This window comes from Myotis davidii, unplaced genomic scaffold (genome assembly GCF_000327345.1).
Source record: "Myotis davidii unplaced genomic scaffold, ASM32734v1 scaffold269, whole genome shotgun sequence".
NCBI classification, from domain to species: domain Eukaryota; kingdom Metazoa; phylum Chordata; class Mammalia; order Chiroptera; family Vespertilionidae; genus Myotis; species Myotis davidii.
Window position 1 is genome coordinate 1,610,632 of NW_006383008.1, and position 16,880 is coordinate 1,627,511.

Sequence of the window (16,880 nt, forward strand, 5' to 3'; positions counted from 1 at the left end):
GTTAGGGTGTTTCTTATCTCCATTCCAGGGAGTAAAGATTATGTAGCTTAAGGGTGATTGTTTGTAGTTAAAGTGATTAACTACCCGCCTGGCATTTAGTTAAAGGGTTTTATTCCCTCCCTAACTTCAGGGAAAAATCCCTACCTGGGGATACAACCTTTCTTAAAACAAAACAAAAAAACAAAACACATAGCACCAAGAAGGTAAGCAAACATATTAAGAACAGTATGCCATATATGCCAGGTCCCTTGAAACATATGCTGTGCAGATGTTCCTTCCCTGCAGTGACTGTGTCAAGCAGCAAGGATGGACCGGCTCCCAGCATATGATTATAAAAATATTTTTTATCGTGGGCTTTCCTATCTTCTCTCAAAACTAAAAATTATATAGGCAGAGCACACTGAGCCTCTAATGGAAAATGATGCTAAAATATTTAACTTTACAAAATGTCATATTTGAATCACTTTACCATCACATATGCGAAGCTATGTTAGACAGTGAAGACATCTGCTTCCTTGGCCAGAAAGTGTAGGCGCTGGTGGAGGTTTAAGATGGAGATAGCAAATGTTGAACAACAGTTTCCAGGCGGCCTGCAGCCCAGAACTGCCCACGTGGGGGACCTGCAACTTTTGTGTCCACACAGGCAGAGGGGCTGCCATAGGGAGAAGGGTGAGAGGGTGACTAGCCCCCACCTCTCACACACACATGCTTTTAGATCAGCGGTTCTCAACCTGTGGGTCGCAACCCCTTTGGGGGTCGAACGACCCTTTCACAGGGGTCGCCTAAGACCATCAGAAAACACATATATAATTATATATTGTTTTTGTGATTAATCACTATGCTTTAATTATGTTCAATTTGTAACAATGAAATTGGGGGTCACCACAACATGAGGAACTGTATTAAAGGGTCGCGGTATTAGGAAGGTCGAGAACCACTGTTTTAGATCATAAGGCCCTTAATTTCTCCTGCTACCTCTGGTTCAATATGCCCTCATTCAATGTTTTTCAACAGTCCTCAATCACAGTCCCTTTCAGAGAAGTTACTGGTGAAAAGAACTATGACATAAATTATTTCCTTTTAAATTTTGTTCCTAGTTTTATTGAGATGTAATTAACATATGCCATTGTGTAAGTTTAAAGTGTACAATAAAGGCCCCTAATTTCTCCTGCTACCTCTGGTTCAATATGTCCTCATTCAATGTTTTTCAACAGTCCTCAGTCACAGTCCCTTTCAGAGAAGTTATTGGTGAAAAGAACTATGACATAAATTATTTCCTTTAAAATTTTTTTCCTAGTTTTATTGAGATGTAATTAACATATGCCATTGTGTAAGTTTAAAGTGTACAATATGATGATTTGATACACGTATATGTTGCAAAATGATTGCCACAATAAGGTTAGTTAACACATCACCTCACCTTTTGTGTGTGTATGTGTGTGTGGGGGCAGGGCGGGGGACGGGGCGGCTGTGCGTGTGGGGTAAGAACTTATAAGATCTACTCTTTTAGCAACTTTCAAGCCTAAAGTACAGTTTTGTTAACTATAGTCACCCTGCTATAGATTAGCTCTCCAAGATTTACTCATTTTATAACTGGAAGTTTGTACCCTTTGTCAACATCTTTCCATTTCACCACTCCCAGCTCCTGGCAATTACCACTCTACATATATATATATATAAAAGCACATGTACACACACAACCACATATTCTTTATCCATTCATCCATGGACGGACACTTAGGTTGTTCCATGCTGTGGCTATCATGAATAACACTGCAATGAACATGGGTATGCAAATATCTCTTTGAGTTTCTGATTTTATTTTTTTTGGATGCATATTCAGAAGTAGAATTGCTGGATCTTATATGGCAGTTCTACGTTTAATTTTTGAGAAACCTTCATATTCTTTCATTTCCATAGTGGCTGCATGAAGTCACATTCCCACCAACAAATGAAAGGGTTCTCTTTTCTCTGCATCCCTGTCAACATTTGTTATCACCTACATTTTTGATAATAGTCATTCTAATTCATGTGAAGTGATTTTTGATTTGCATTTTACTCATGATTAGTGACATTGAGAACCTTTTCATGTACCCACTGGCCAACTGTATGTCTTCTTTGGAAAATGTCTATTCTGTTCCTCTGCTCATTTTTGAATTGGATTCTTTTGCTAATATTTTCTCCCATTCCATAGGTTGCATTTTAATTCCTTCAGGGAGACAAGCTAGTTTTAAGGTTTCAGAGGAGGGGGGACTTGCATATGAATTTAGGGAGATGGCAGAGGGTAAAGCCTTTGTGAAGGACTTCACACCTGCTGCTGGCTGTGGTATACCTTGGTAGATGCCCAGGGACTAAGAAGGGAATAGGAGTTCCAGGTGGAAGAAATAGTTATTACCAAGGCCGAGAAGGGCAAAGGCCCTCAGGTGGAAAACTGAGTGTTTAGAGAACAGTCTGGCTGCAACATCAAATGAACAGGTGGGAGAAGAAAGATGAGGATAATGATGCTGGTGCAGTACGAAGGCTCGCTCCAGGAGCCTGGCAGACCGGGAGTGAGGAGCTTTGGAGGACCTGAGCAGGGCAGCGAAAGTAATCACACAGTCGTCTGCACAATGGTTAGCAAAGGGGCAACCAAAGGAGGAGAAATGTCAGATGGCTACTAGAATGTTCTACACAAGAAGGAAGGAGGTGTCAGATTCAGAAAATGAAAAGATGATAACGGATGCAACCAAAAAGTTATTCTCACCCATCAAAAGGTAAATGAGTCTGTAATTAGGTGAGCCTAAGTATGAACTCTTTTCTTTTCCTACAAATAGGCAGAGCATGACTAGAAATTGCAAGTTAGTGCAAGGAGTGAGACAGCTAGTGTTCACTGAAGGTCTTCTTTGTGTCAGACACAGCGCTTAGTGCATTACAATATATCATTTAAATCTCTGTATCAAGCCATTCTGAGAGCTGTGTTTTGTGATCATCTATTCACAAATGAAAAAAACGTAGGTTCACAGAAGTAAGATGACATGTCTATGATCAAAGAATAGATAGTAAAGAGAGTGAATAACCCAATATTAAATTAGAATAGCACCTACTATTTGTCAGGAATTGGGAAAAACGGTGGTGAACACAGTCCCTGCTGCTGCATTCAAAATCAGACCTGATTCATAAGCTCTTCCCTTCCTTCCTTCCACCACTGCTTTACATTCTTATTTAAAAAGTCCCTGGTCTGACTCAGTTATAGCATTTGGCAAATGCCATGTTCAGCCCACACCACTGATATTAAACCTTATTTTAAAAATCATCATTACTTGGCCAAAGACTTTGTTTTCACCCTTCCTTTTAAAATGTTGATGATCACAAGAAGTCACAGTATTTTATGCTCAACTACTCATTATTCATATTTTAATCAAGAAAAGCTGATGCCAACTCTCAGATCAATGTACAGAAACTGTTTATGTAAAAACTGGGGCCTTCTCCTCACTTTTGCAAGCCTCACCTCTCCTGAATCAGAACCATTACTTCAGTTTCAAAATAATCTGCCAGATATCAGAATACAGAGTACAAAAGTCTATTTACATCGAAGTACTTAATTAACCTGAACAGATCACATAGAAGAAACCATCCATGAATAATTTGCATATTTCATATGCAGGATATTAAGAATTGAAATATACATAAATTCTATGACAATTAGAAAACATCACTCACTTAATAAATATTAATTGAGCAGTGACTAAGCCTGAAGCAACATTATAAGGCTTGTGAAATACAGAGAAAAACCTAAAACAGGATACCGCTTCCAGATATCTCAGTGTGGCAGTGCATAAGACACAAGAAAGACAAACATAATGTTAGTTAGGGCACGTGGTTGTTGGGAGACGGTCCTCCACGGCTCTCTTGCACTTATGCACGTATTGAGAGCAAGGCACTGACTGTCCTTTGTTCTGAACTCTCTTTTCAAAGATGTTTCTATAGCAAAGAGGTTTGAATGACAGAGTGGTTTTCCCTTTGGAGCAAAAGGCAGTCTTGCTTACAATCCTGGAAGATACCATTCTCTTTGCAGAGCAAAAGGTAGGCATACTTCCTGGCCAATATAATAATGTCTCTCTCCAGAGTAAAGGACAGTCATACTTACTATCCATTATTTAAAAAATTTAATTTTTTATGGACTGTACTATTCAGACTGTGGCAATTGTTCCAACTTTGTCTCAATTTATCGATCAGAACAATCAATACACAAGTCACTTAATTTTCATCTCACAAACAGGTGATGACATTGAAGGAACTGTGTATGAACCCAGCAGGCTATGTAGTTAAGTGGAGAAAGCACACTTGGTACTCAAGGAGACAGATGCTCTGGAGTGTGAAAATCAGCTCTTCTCCTTAATGTTTGGCAGTCCTTGGACAGGATATTTACGCTTATTGCACTTTAGCTTCCTTATCTGCAGAATGGGAACAATAAAGCTTTCTTCATAGGCATTATAACACAAGTATTATAAAAGAGGTCCTCTGTGTCTAACCTACCAGAGTATCAGGGGCATTGTGGTGGAAGAGATGAAGAACTGGGAGTAGCAACAAACACTATTAAATGCCAACAAGGAAAACGCTCTCTTGCACTCACATGCATGTACTGGCTCACATACACACATGCACACATCAAACCATTTCCCAAAATTAAATTAAAAACCCAATCAGGAGAGACTTCAGAGGAGAGCAGCTAAGCACCAAGACAGTTATATTATGGTACACAGGAAGACAGGACTCCTATTAGATAATGTGCACATGTTATATATTATAATTCAAAGTATGTTGTTTGAAACATCCTCTGATTAATGTAAACTTTCTGGAAGATTAATGCCCACAATTTGAGAGTGTATAAAATATATCATTATACGAATGCAACTAAAGGTCACTTTTCAGATATTCTGCTTCATTGCTGCAGTCTATAATTAAATCCCCACTTTTTATTTTAGATAGACATTTTAAGTAATTATCTATTTATCCTCTACATTACTAGGTTTTACCACACTTAAAACACTTTTTCTAAAAATCTTTCTTTTATGATTTGGCATCTTTGAAAATTCTCTTTAACTGCTGGTTCACAATTGAGTGCAGTTAATATGTCTCTTAATCATAAAAAACAAGATTATTGGAAATGTACAAATCAAACCAACAAATTGCCCATGTGCCTAAGTTGGTTTCTATATCATTTTTGAGAACTTCATAAAGAAATTTCATAAAAATTCATGCATACATATATATATTCTCATTTATATAGATTGTACACTGTAATGTTTTGAAATTATCAACCAAAATAGCATTGAAAAGAAAATTAAGTAAGAATTAAATAATGTATATTCAGAAATTAATATTTAAAAACTAGAGGCCTGGTGCATGAGATTCATGCACTCAGGGTGGGGGAGGGGAGTTCCCTCAGCCTGGCCTGCACTCTCTTACAGTCTGGGAGCCCTGGGGGGATGTCTGACTGTTGGCTTAGCCCTGTGGGGAGTGGGCCTAAGCCATCAGTCAGACATCCTTAGCACTGCCTAGGACACCGGTGATGCTCCCCCTGTGGAGCACACTGACCACCAGGGGGCAGCTCCTGTGTTGAGCATCTGCCCCCTGGTGGTCAGTGCATGTCATAGCAGCCATTCGTTCTGCCCGTTCTGTTCAGTCGATTTGCATATTACCCTTTTATTATATAGGATATTCTGGTTAATGATTATCAAGGTTTTTTTCTTATATCCATACTTTAATTTTACTTAGAAACTATGAGACTTATTACTTAACCTCTGAGTTATCTAAAACTAGAGGCCTGGCCGAAACCGGTTTGGCTCAGTGGATAGAGCGTCGACCTGCGGACTGAGAGGTCCCGGGTTCGATTCAGGGTGGGGAGGGTGATTGAGCAATTGGTGGGCCATGGGAGGAGCCGATCGGGGGTGGGGTTGGCCAGGGGAGGGGCCACAGGTGATTGGCAGGCCATCCCTGCCCCCTGGTCGAATTCCCTGTCAAAGGGACAATTTGCATATTAGCCTTTTATTATATAGGACTACACAACTTCTAAGATTCAGTTTCCATATGAAAAATGTTGATTTTTATAGCACTTGTATGTGTTTGTAAAATGGGTTGTTAGGAGGATTAAATGAGATATGCATATAAAATCCTTTTTCCACCACCTGAATCACAGGAGTGCCTGAATCACCTGAAGTACTAAATAGATGGCATTCAACTAGCTATAACCATACTGTACACATTCATCTTCAAAACAACAAGCATGTCACCACATCTCATTCGCTACTAGAACTCAAACTCCAGAGTCCTGCTAAACAAGACATGTCTTCTTCAGCCATTATGGACTCACATGTCAACCAGAAAGATCCATGAGGCCAATTGCATTTCTGTTCCTGGAGTAAATATTGGAAAATACTAAGACTAGAACATGCATAAAAACAAAATCAGAAGCATTACATATCTTTAGGGACTTTCTTTATTTTATCAGATTGTTTTCGGATTCCCCTTCTGATCCTGAATCTAGAAACATCCTAACCCCAGCTCACACCCCCTATGATGAAGCACTACAATGCCACACTTTCTTAGGGTGGTCAAATGTTAAATGCCCCTCAACTCAGACACAGAGGAGGGACATCCGGATATACAGCCGAGGGAGGATCCCAATAGGGCCCCATCTCATTCTGCCCAGGGGAGGCCCCCAACACGTACAACTCTGAGAACTACCATCTAATTGGCTGCTGGTTGTGTGACACTCCAGGAAATTTTATCATCCTCTGTTTAACTGACATCTGAAGAGAAACAACCAACCTGAACTTACCCGAAAGTAGTCGCTGCACGCCGCCAGGACGGCCTTGTGAGCATGGAATTTCTGCTCCTCCGCAATCAGGGTGACATCGCAGAGCATGCCGTCGCTCCTCTGCTGATTCAGCGCTGCCAGGACACTGTCGTTGTGAGATTCCGAGTGGCAGAGCCTCTGGCCTGTCAGCATTTCTTGAATACTAGGAAGAGCAATCCAGTCAGCACGCGTCCTCCAGCAGCCCTGGCTGCCCCACGTGCCTCACTCCCTCAACACCCACGGGGAATGGGGGCTCCAGCGTACTAGAGTGGGATTTTGGGCTCCCCCGTTTTCTTTCTCTCCACCATGCTCTTGCTCCCCTTTCCTAGAATTCTCTTTCTTCACCCCCTCAGGGTTCTTTTTCTTTCCTACTCGTGTTTCTCTTTCTGAATCATGTGTGTCCACCTGTGTCTGTGCACTGACCCATGCCTGTGGGCCTGTGAGCCTCTGCTTCTAAGCCTCTGTCCTCAGTAAGTGGACATCTCAGTGAAAGTGCATCCAAACTGTGCATGTCTGCAGGTGACCCTGTCCACTCCATGACCCCTCCCGAACTCTCTGCTTCTTTCTCAGCTTTGTACCTCCTCTGTCCTCTGAGGACACACAAGCTCAGAGCAAGGTCACAGCCATGCACTGGTCGAGCACAGAATCCACTGGACCTGCCTGACTCACCAGAGGTCCAGGATGTCACCAAGTCCCACACAGCACACAGTACTCCATCTATGCTAATAAAATGGTAATATGCTAATTAGAACAAACATCTTCTGGACATCCATCTGGATGTCCTTCCGGACAAAGCCACGGTGGTGGGGGCGAAGGCAGAGGCAGTTAGGGGTGATCAGGCTGGCAGGGGAGAGCAGTTAGGAATGACCAAGCTGTCAGGGGAGGGCAGTTAGGGGCAACAAGGCCGGCAGGGGAGGGCAGTTAGGGGTGACCAGGCCGGCAGGCAGAGGTGGTTAGGGGCTATCAGGCAGGCAGGCAGAGGCAGTTAGGGGTGATCAGGCAGGCAGGGAGCAGTTAGGGGCATCAAGCAGGCAGGCAGGCAGATTGGTTAGGGGTGATCTGGCAGGCAGGTGGGTGAGCAGTTAGGAGCCAGTGGTCCCAGATTGTGAGAGGGTGCAGGCTGGGCTGCAAGACCCCCCCCCCCCACACACACACACACACACGAATTTCATGCACCAGGCCTCTAGTTAGTAAATAAAACAGAATGAAGCAAATGCCAGTAAGAGAAAACAGGGCTGCCAGTGACCATTCCATGCAAAAAGCAATTAATTCAACCACAGCTGCTTATTATTTAACTTGGAAAATTATGAACATGAAAGGAAATGCCACTGTGAGAAACATTTAAGGCTGAAAGTCAAATATATCTACAGTTTCAGCCACCAATGTCTCTATGTGATCACTGAACTAGATTTGTGAATGACTATACAATTTTATTTTCTCTTCTGTTTTTCGAAGTTGCTAAATTTATCCATTGTGAAACTTTCCCCCTTCATTCCCTACCCCATTCTAAAATATTCTTCCCATATCCTTTCAAAACTCCTAGGTGAAACCCCTGATCTTCTTAAAATAATGTGTAAGTAATGCCATAAACACAAAATGCAAACGGCATTTGCAGGCAGCTATGAACAATTCCAGCTCAGATGTATGAAAATCTCTTCAGCGCTCTCACCCTCAGAACTGGCACTGGACTAAGAGAGGGGAGTGGCATCACTCACAAATTACCCTCAGAACAAGACCAAGGACCATCAACCCATTTCAGGTCTGCACCCTTTTCATCAAGCTGAGGAGAGATGCCACATGGATGATTGAGCATTGTCTCTCCTATCCTGGCAACTCCTGCCTCCAGTCTCTCCCTCTGAGTGGGAAAGAGCCTCTTGGAGGACTTAGGGAGTAACCACTGGCCTACACTGCATGATTAATGTATTTGAGTGACTCTGCCCAGCCTGCGGTTCCAGTTGGCTGATAGATTACGATTCAGCACAAATCACACCACCTGAAATGGAAGCCAATGCTTCCTGTGAAACGCCAGAGTGTAGCCAGTAAGCTAGCTGCATTGGGCACTTCTGACTGGGGAGCCTCCGAAATGTCAGAACCATTGAAAGAAAAAGAACTTGACAGGAGGTGATGATATAGGAAGTTCTCGTGGGAAGGTGGGAGGATTATTTTCAGTTGTAATGCAGCAGTGGGTTTTGAAATGGTTACTGTCATCAAATATTCATCTCCTAGTGGCTTTAGCTATCAGCAGACTTTTTATATCAGCAATTGAAAACTGCATTCAGAAGCATAAATAACTTTTCAATACAAATTTCTATGCAAAGCCAAAAATGGAGGTTCATTAGCATGGCTCAATTAAAGAAATGAAGGAATACAATAGTAACAGAAATGTTGTATCATATAAGTAAAGCTTTAAAATAGTTTTTGAAAAAATCTCTCCTAAATAAGAGAACATTTTGATATATTTTACAAACACAAAGCTCTTACTATGTTCCATGAATTACTCTTAGTGATTTATAAGTATTAATTTACTTAACATTCATAACAATCCTATGAGGCAGATACTATCATTATCTCTGCTTTACAGATAAAGCTGAGGGTCTAAGATCAGGCATTTTGAGAACCTATCACCAACAACACAATAATGTAAATTCATCCTCCTGCTTACAAAACAAACAAAAAAAGACAAAACAAAAAATGTGATAATCTATTAAAAAGACATTAAGTATCTATGATTGCAAGGGAAGAACATCACAAGGTCCGTAGTAATTTTATATTTATATTATGTATGGTTAATTGCAAAATCAAAGTTGCTTTTTAAAAATAATATACATGAACATATTCATGTGATAAGAAATTTTTGAAATCATGATTCAAAATATTTATCTTTGCACTGTAACTAACATAAGTTTTAGACTAGAGAATAGATTTTTTATAACGTTAAAAATTTTATTTGAAACCCTCATAACTTTTCTCCCTTTTAATATCATCTTAAGTGCTTAATAAATGTATTTTGAAGTTTCATTTGTAGTGGAACAGAAGAATATATTAAAATAATTGCCTTAAAATGTTTCCTTACTCATTTTCCAAAGAAAGTGCCACAATTTGTGTCCTTTTATTAAGACTGAGTCAGTATTTGAATTTCAGATATCAATTGACAGTGAATAAATCTTGCCAGGGAAAGAACAGCTGTAAACTGAAATTTGCCCAAGAATAAAGGGCTTAGCTCTGAAACAATTGTGATGCTGCACAATTTTGCAGGATCATTCAGCTGGGCTTGAAATATCCCAGCCTGAAGAAAACAACATGCTAAATATTTAAGGCAAAACTTGGCTCCAGATTCCAAATATTTTGGAACCAATATGTTAGGAATTCTTCAAAGCAGAAACAAATACTGCAACATTTGGCAAAAATAAATAAATAAATAAAATAAAGGTCTATTAATCAACAAGCCATTATTGTAGTCTGAAAGTAACTTCCCACTTACTCTCAGATGTAAATCTGCAAAAGACCTCAACCCTCTAAATGTTAAGGCATGGGTGGCCACAGAACACAGCTGGAAGATGGTAGGCCCTTTGGAAGCCAACGATAATAAACGAGGAGGAGGTGAAGCAAAGACTATAATGTGCCATGACTACATTAAGGTGGGGAGCAGGCACATGCTTGCAAACGGCTCCCTTGGCATCTATAACTTATACCAAATTAGCACATTAAACCTCCCCACTCGGAGTAATGTCTTCCCAGTATGTGGGGAACAAAGAAGAAGGTAGGAAAACCATATTCCTAAAACTTCCTAAATTACTGAAAAAGACCAAAACTTGAAGCACATTTCCCAGGGATACACAGATTTGAGTGTCTTCCTAAAACTAGGAAAGGTCTTCCATGAAAGTAATGTCACCCCTTCAAAATTCCCAGGTGAGTGCAGAGGGTGCTGGCTTCTCCGAGGCAATCCCAGCAGCCTCCCAGAGGTAGCCCCTAGAACTGTGCTGTCCAATACAACACCCACTGCACGTGGCTGCTGACCACGGGCGTGCGGGCAGACCTGGTTGAGATGTGCTGTAAGTGTAAAAGACACACTGGATGCCAGATATCGTGTGGAAAAAGGCGGCCAGATATTTTTGATATGCTGGCTTAAACTATATAGCTAAAATGCATTTTACCTGTTTCTTTTTGTCTTTTTAAAAAATGTGACTCTCAAAACTTTAAATTATCAATATGCTTTGCACTATGGTTCTTCTGGACAGTGTACAGGTTCCCAGGGAGACGGGCCCTCATTTGCTCCCACCTGAGCTCTGTGAGAGCACCAGGCACCCTGTGGAGCTGCCCATGAGCATGGCTGTTCCTGAACCTCCCTGGGCCCCGACTCTGGGTTACACCAGGGCAAGCCCCAGATGCCCTGAGCAGCAGATTGCTTTTTAGTGGTGCCAGGGAGCAACTGTTTGATTGGCCATATGTCAGCAACCAGGAGGAACAGAGCGATAAATAAATGATGTCTTAGGGAACAGGGCTATTCATGACTTCGAGTCTTTAACTTTCATTCTGAAATGGATGGCAAAAGCTAAAAAATCACATGCAAAGCATGATGTTCATGACACACTCCTTCCAGAAATATTTATTCACCCTGTGCCAGGTATTGCAGTAGGTCCTGGAGATAGAATGGTGAACACACCAAGCTTGGTAGCACCCCTTGTGGAACATTCAGTTTAGCAAGGCAGTTACACATTAATCAAGTAATTTGGCCTTCCTGAAGTACAGCTGGAGCTGTGGGCTGTAGCAAACAGGAGAGGGAAGAGGTTTCCAGGGAGGGGAACAGCAAGTCCTATAATCCCGTGGAGGAGGGAGCATGGCCCTCACACAGAATGTTAATGGCTAGAATCTGAGGACAAGGCAGGATGTGGTACAGGACCTGAGCTCAGCAAGAGGTCTTGGCTAGAGGTGAAAATCTGTGACTCGTCTCCATAGAGAGGGGAATAGAAGCACAGCCAGCTGTGTCTCCAGAACATAGTTGACAGACAGTCCACAGTCAAAGGTTGCTGAGAAGATAAGAAAGATAGAATTCAAAACACAGAAGCAGGGCTGGGCTCAGCTATGGAAAATGACTGCCCTCTGGGTGGCAGGAGAGAGGGGATAAGTGGACCAGAACATATTAAAACTCTGGGCATTTTGGACTTGTTGAATTTAAAGATTTAGGGGAACCAATCTCCATAGGACCTGGATAGTTGGGTTTATAAGAGTTGTGATTTTGTCAGGGAAATGAATGGAGCAAGAGAAATTAAGGATTTAAAAGAGTGGTAGAGTCTCAACTGGATGAGAAGGGAAATGAAGGGACAAAAAGGTTGATGGGTTGTAGAAAGTAGCAGGGCCAGTAGATGAGACACTGCAATGAGGTCCAAGTACAACCATGGTGGAGGTAGCTATGAGCGAGACACAGAAGGAGTGGTCCTGGTAAGAGTAAAGTGTTTGATGTGGTTTCAGAAACAGCAACTACTGGAGATTCAAGGTCCGAGGTGTGAGCGTGGGAGACGGTGGTTCAGTGAAGGGAGAAGGACTTCGGGGATGAGCAGGTTGAAGACCCAAGGCGACAAAGTTGGACAGATTCTCCACGCAAACACTGAGAGCACTGGGAAGTTGTAAAGGATTCCTGATGAGAAGACAGACCAGGTGCTAAACCAGGGGTGGGCAAACTTTTTGACTCAAGGGCCACAATGGGTTCTTAAACTGGACCGGAGGGCCGGAACAAAAGCATGGATGGAGTGTTTGTGTGAACTAATATAAATTCAAAGTAAACATCATTACATAAAAGGGTACGGTCTTTTATTTCAATAGTTTTATTCATTTCAAATGGGCCGGATCGGCCTGTTTGCCCACGGCTGTGCTAAACGCTCAGTGAATGAGGAAATGGCCCAGACAGTAGTGGAGTGGAGGTGAGGGTGAGAGAGGTAAAGAGCACCACCTTCAGAAGCAAGTTTTTGCTGTGTGTGTTTTTTCTCAAACAACCAGTTTGAGGAGTAATGATCTCGAAGCAAAACAATGTCCCAGGGTGACAACAATCTCTCTACTCATTCCTAAAACACACATGACGTGAGGAAATAATAATGCCACCATGTGAGAGGGCCACAAGAGAAGTGATGCCTCAGGAGAGGGCGGGTCTCAATGAAGTCGGGAGATGAATAGAGTTTTTCAGGGTGAGGCAGATGATAATAGTTCCACAGGATGCAGGGGAAGTTTGAAAGCTGGGGAAGGGAGGGCTCTGGGTCTCAGCAGAGAAGGAAAGACCACGGTGGAGATGATAGTGCTGTGGAGGACAGATGGCAATAGGAGTTGATCAGTAAAAACAGAGATGGCAGATTTAAAGAAAAACAATCATTTCAGAAGATTGCACATGGATCCTGGTAGCCAAAAATAAAGCACTTGGTTGAGGTGGTGGCAGACAGATACCACGGTCTTTATGTGCTCTATTGGCTGGAGGCCAAATCTAGAGCAGGGTTTCTCCATGTCAGTGAAATCAATGTTCTGGGTTAAATCAGTTTTTGTTTTCTTTTTTTGCTATGGGAGAGAGCACTAGGGGAAGGTTATCTTACGCATTTTAAGATATTTAGCATCCCCGCCCCTGAGTGACAACCAAAAATGTTGCCAGGTATTTGCACAATGTATCCTGAGGGCAAACTCATCCCCCTAGAGCAGCGGTTCTCAACCTGTGGGTCGCGACCCCTTTGGTAGTCGACCTACCCTTTCACAGAGGTCGCCTAAGACCATCCTGCATATCAGATATTTACATTATGATTCATAACAGTAGCACAATTACAGTTATGAAGTAGCAACGAAAATAATTTTATGGTTGGGGGTCACAACATAAGGAACTGCATTTAGAGGGCCAGAAGGTTAAGAACCACTGCCCTAGAGCGTCACTGGTCTAGAGCAGCAGATTCCCTTGGGGAGTGCAGAGGCACCATGCCACCAGCAGCAATGCCTGTTTCAGAACACATTTTGGGAACTGGTTATCCCTAATAGCTTCAGAGTCGTGGAGGAAAGCTGGTTTCAGTATTTCATAGACAAATCCAACTTTTAATATTTTTATAAAGAAGGTATTTCCCAGGTTTATCACCTTTCTTATTCTTTGATCTGAAGATCCATTTGTTTCCTCAGAGGCTGATGAAGACTTGCCTCCACTGAGAACATTCAAAGGAACACCCTGCATTTTCTAAATGACTGCCTCTGGGTTTGGGGAATGCGCCAAGCTCCATTCTGCCTGAGGCATTTCCCCTTGTCATCCCACCTGCAGAACTCAGATCATAGAGCACGTCCTAACGAAGGCACTTCCTCATCCCAGCAATCCTGTACTCTTCCTCCAAAGCACTTCTCACAATGACATTTGCATTATTCCTGGTGTGATTTGCCCATAGAATATACATTTTATAAGGGCAGTAACCTCATCTATGTTATTCACTGCTGGATTTTCTGCACCAAGTAGGGTGCTTGGCTCAATAAATATGTTAAATAAGTAAATTATTAAGAGAAAATGTCATGAGTATTTTGAGAATACGTATCACACTCCCCAGTGATTGCTTTAGGATGACAGTCAAATATATGTATAGCTTTCTGATTATTTTTTTAAAATTTATTGATTTGAGAGAGAAACATTGATTTGTTGTTTTACTTATTTATGCATTCATTGGTTGATTTTTGTATGTGCCCTGACTGGAAATCGAACCTGCAACATGGCATGTGGGGATGACACTCTAACCAACTAAGCTACCTGGCCAGGGCCTGATACTTTTTAAAATCATATACCTTTATAGCAGTATGCCTTTTGTTTGAGGGAGGTTAATATCCTAAATAAGAAAAAGATAAAAACTAGTATCAGTCAAAGAACGATGAAACATGTGTAGGTCTGACTAGTAACCAGATCACAGCACTTAGATCTGGTGTTACCATATGGAACTCACACACACTCTGACTGGACGGCTTAATTCCTTCAAATATGTGTTGCGCCCCTGCTCTGCACTTGGTCCTGGAATGTGCAGTGTGAAGACTGGGGGGCTGACTACACCACCCAGGAAATATGCTGCTGGGCTCACCTGAGGCAGTGTTCAGACGGCATTTTTCCAGCAGGGTTCTGGGGTCCGCAGGGTCAGCCTAGAGGTTTGCAGCAGAATTGGCAAGCATTCCAGCTGAACAGAAAGACATGAAAGAAAAGCACAGTGAGCTAAATGCAAAAAAACGCACCCTTTGGGCCTTAGATTCCCAAGGAGTTTTACAATTGAGATATAACATTCTGACTGAATGCTCTTTTAATAAACAATAGTCCAAAAAGTTAAGTGTTCAAGTTTTTTTTTTACTTTATTGAAACCCAACAATAGCTAAATTAAGGGCTACAGTAAAAATTAAAACATCAGGCGGCCAAAGGGAAAAATTTACATTTGATAAACTAAACCTACAAAGTTCTAAACCACACGTACTAGTTCACTCATCATTTATGCGATTTTACTTTCCTTCCAAACATGAATACTGGGGAAATTAAGATTTAAAAAAGTATGTCTTTGTTAAACGTCTACAGAAATATGATTTTCTATTCAAGGAGCAGATTTCTGAAAACTAGATTTAAAAAATAACATACAGAGAGGATGAAAATTAGTAAAAAATAGATTCTCAGAAGAGCTTTAGGATTAGCATAGTTGGAAATATATAATAGGATGAAGTTATCAACCCTGAAATTGCTCCTTGCCTATATATTCATTTCATCTCACCCCAACCCTCTAGCCCCCCCTCACAGCCCATGTTTTCAATCACTGGTGTAACTCTAAAGAGAAAATTAAATTATTTGAATAGTCTGGCACCTGGTCCATGACGATGCTTTACAGCTCTCATTAGAGGGTCTAGCACCTACTTTCTAATACACTCAAGTGAAAAAATTAATTCCAACCTGGAAAATCTTAAGCAGGTTCTCTTCTGCCTCAATTATATTTTGAAAAGCAATAACAAGGTAAAAACACTTATAAAAGAATGTGTTAAACTGTTCCTATTTCTGCTGATTTGTACAAAAGAGGAAACTATGGTTTCCAATATGGCTAAAATATAGTATTTGTTATAGTGCATACAAACCCTCAATTGGGTATGACTATATAGTAATTCATATAGATATATCATAATTTGCTTAAGTATCCCATTGTTATTGAACATCAGGTTTTTTCTAACATTATTCACACAATTATATTTTTTATTTCTTGTTTTCTTTCTTCATCTATAATTATAAAAAATAGGATATCTATACTTTCATTTATTTCAAATTTGTTTTGACAAACCTAAAAATGAGCATCACTTTGAATGATTCCATTATGACTGAGTAGGGCAGGGGCTGAGAATAATTCAAGGCACACTGTTTTATTATCTAAGATACTTTCTTAGTAATCTATCACTGCTACAGTTTCCTTTCAGAATCTAGGTTATCATCTCCAGGCTATTATAGCCTAACACAAACACTAACACAGATGGTCACTTGAACTTTAAAATGGCAAAAAAATGTTTATTATTACAGACAGGTAACAAAACACTTAACCTTTCTGAAATTCAAATATTTTTAAACTCACCCAATGACAAGGCAAATGAAGAACAAGTATCCTAAAGGTTAAAATCATCCAAAATTAAAGGACACATTGAACTTTATACTTTTCAGACATTCCAAAAATTATAATAAAAAATCATAAGATAAATTAAATTCCCTTATTATTTGGAAACCAACTCACTAAACGAGCTATTTTTATACTAATCCTACCTTTTTAAAAATTTTGATATTGTGCTCATCATTAACTTTGAAATATTACATGAACATATTATTTCTCTCCATCCTGAATTTTCTGGCTCTCACTGAAATTTTGCACCTTGTTCACCTCACCCTAGTCTCAGCTCTGTTCTCTGTCATGTAGATTAGTAAACTAAGAAAGCAATTCTGCAGGGAAAGAAACAGAAAAAAAAAAAAAAGAAGCAGACATACAGAGAAAAGGTTAGAGGCAAGAGATGGAAAGAGAGGACATTCTGGATTTTCCATGCA

General features: G+C 40.8%; 1 protein-coding gene across 2 annotated transcripts in view; it reads right to left on the reverse strand.

Moving 5' to 3' along the window:
• Nucleotides 1-16,880, reverse strand: part of KLHL32 (kelch like family member 32) — a 197,167-nt gene that overhangs the window by 138,888 nt on the left and 41,399 nt on the right. For both annotated transcript variants that reach the window (XM_015557694.1, XM_006778235.2), the window contains exons 2-3: nucleotides 14,911-15,003; nucleotides 6,821-7,001 (exon numbers count right to left, since the gene is read on the reverse strand). In XM_015557694.1, the coding sequence (XP_015413180.1) occupies nucleotides 6,821-7,001; nucleotides 14,911-14,933 (204 nt within the window). In that variant the 5' untranslated portion in view covers nucleotides 14,934-15,003. The remainder of the gene's footprint in view (nucleotides 1-6,820; nucleotides 7,002-14,910; nucleotides 15,004-16,880) is intronic.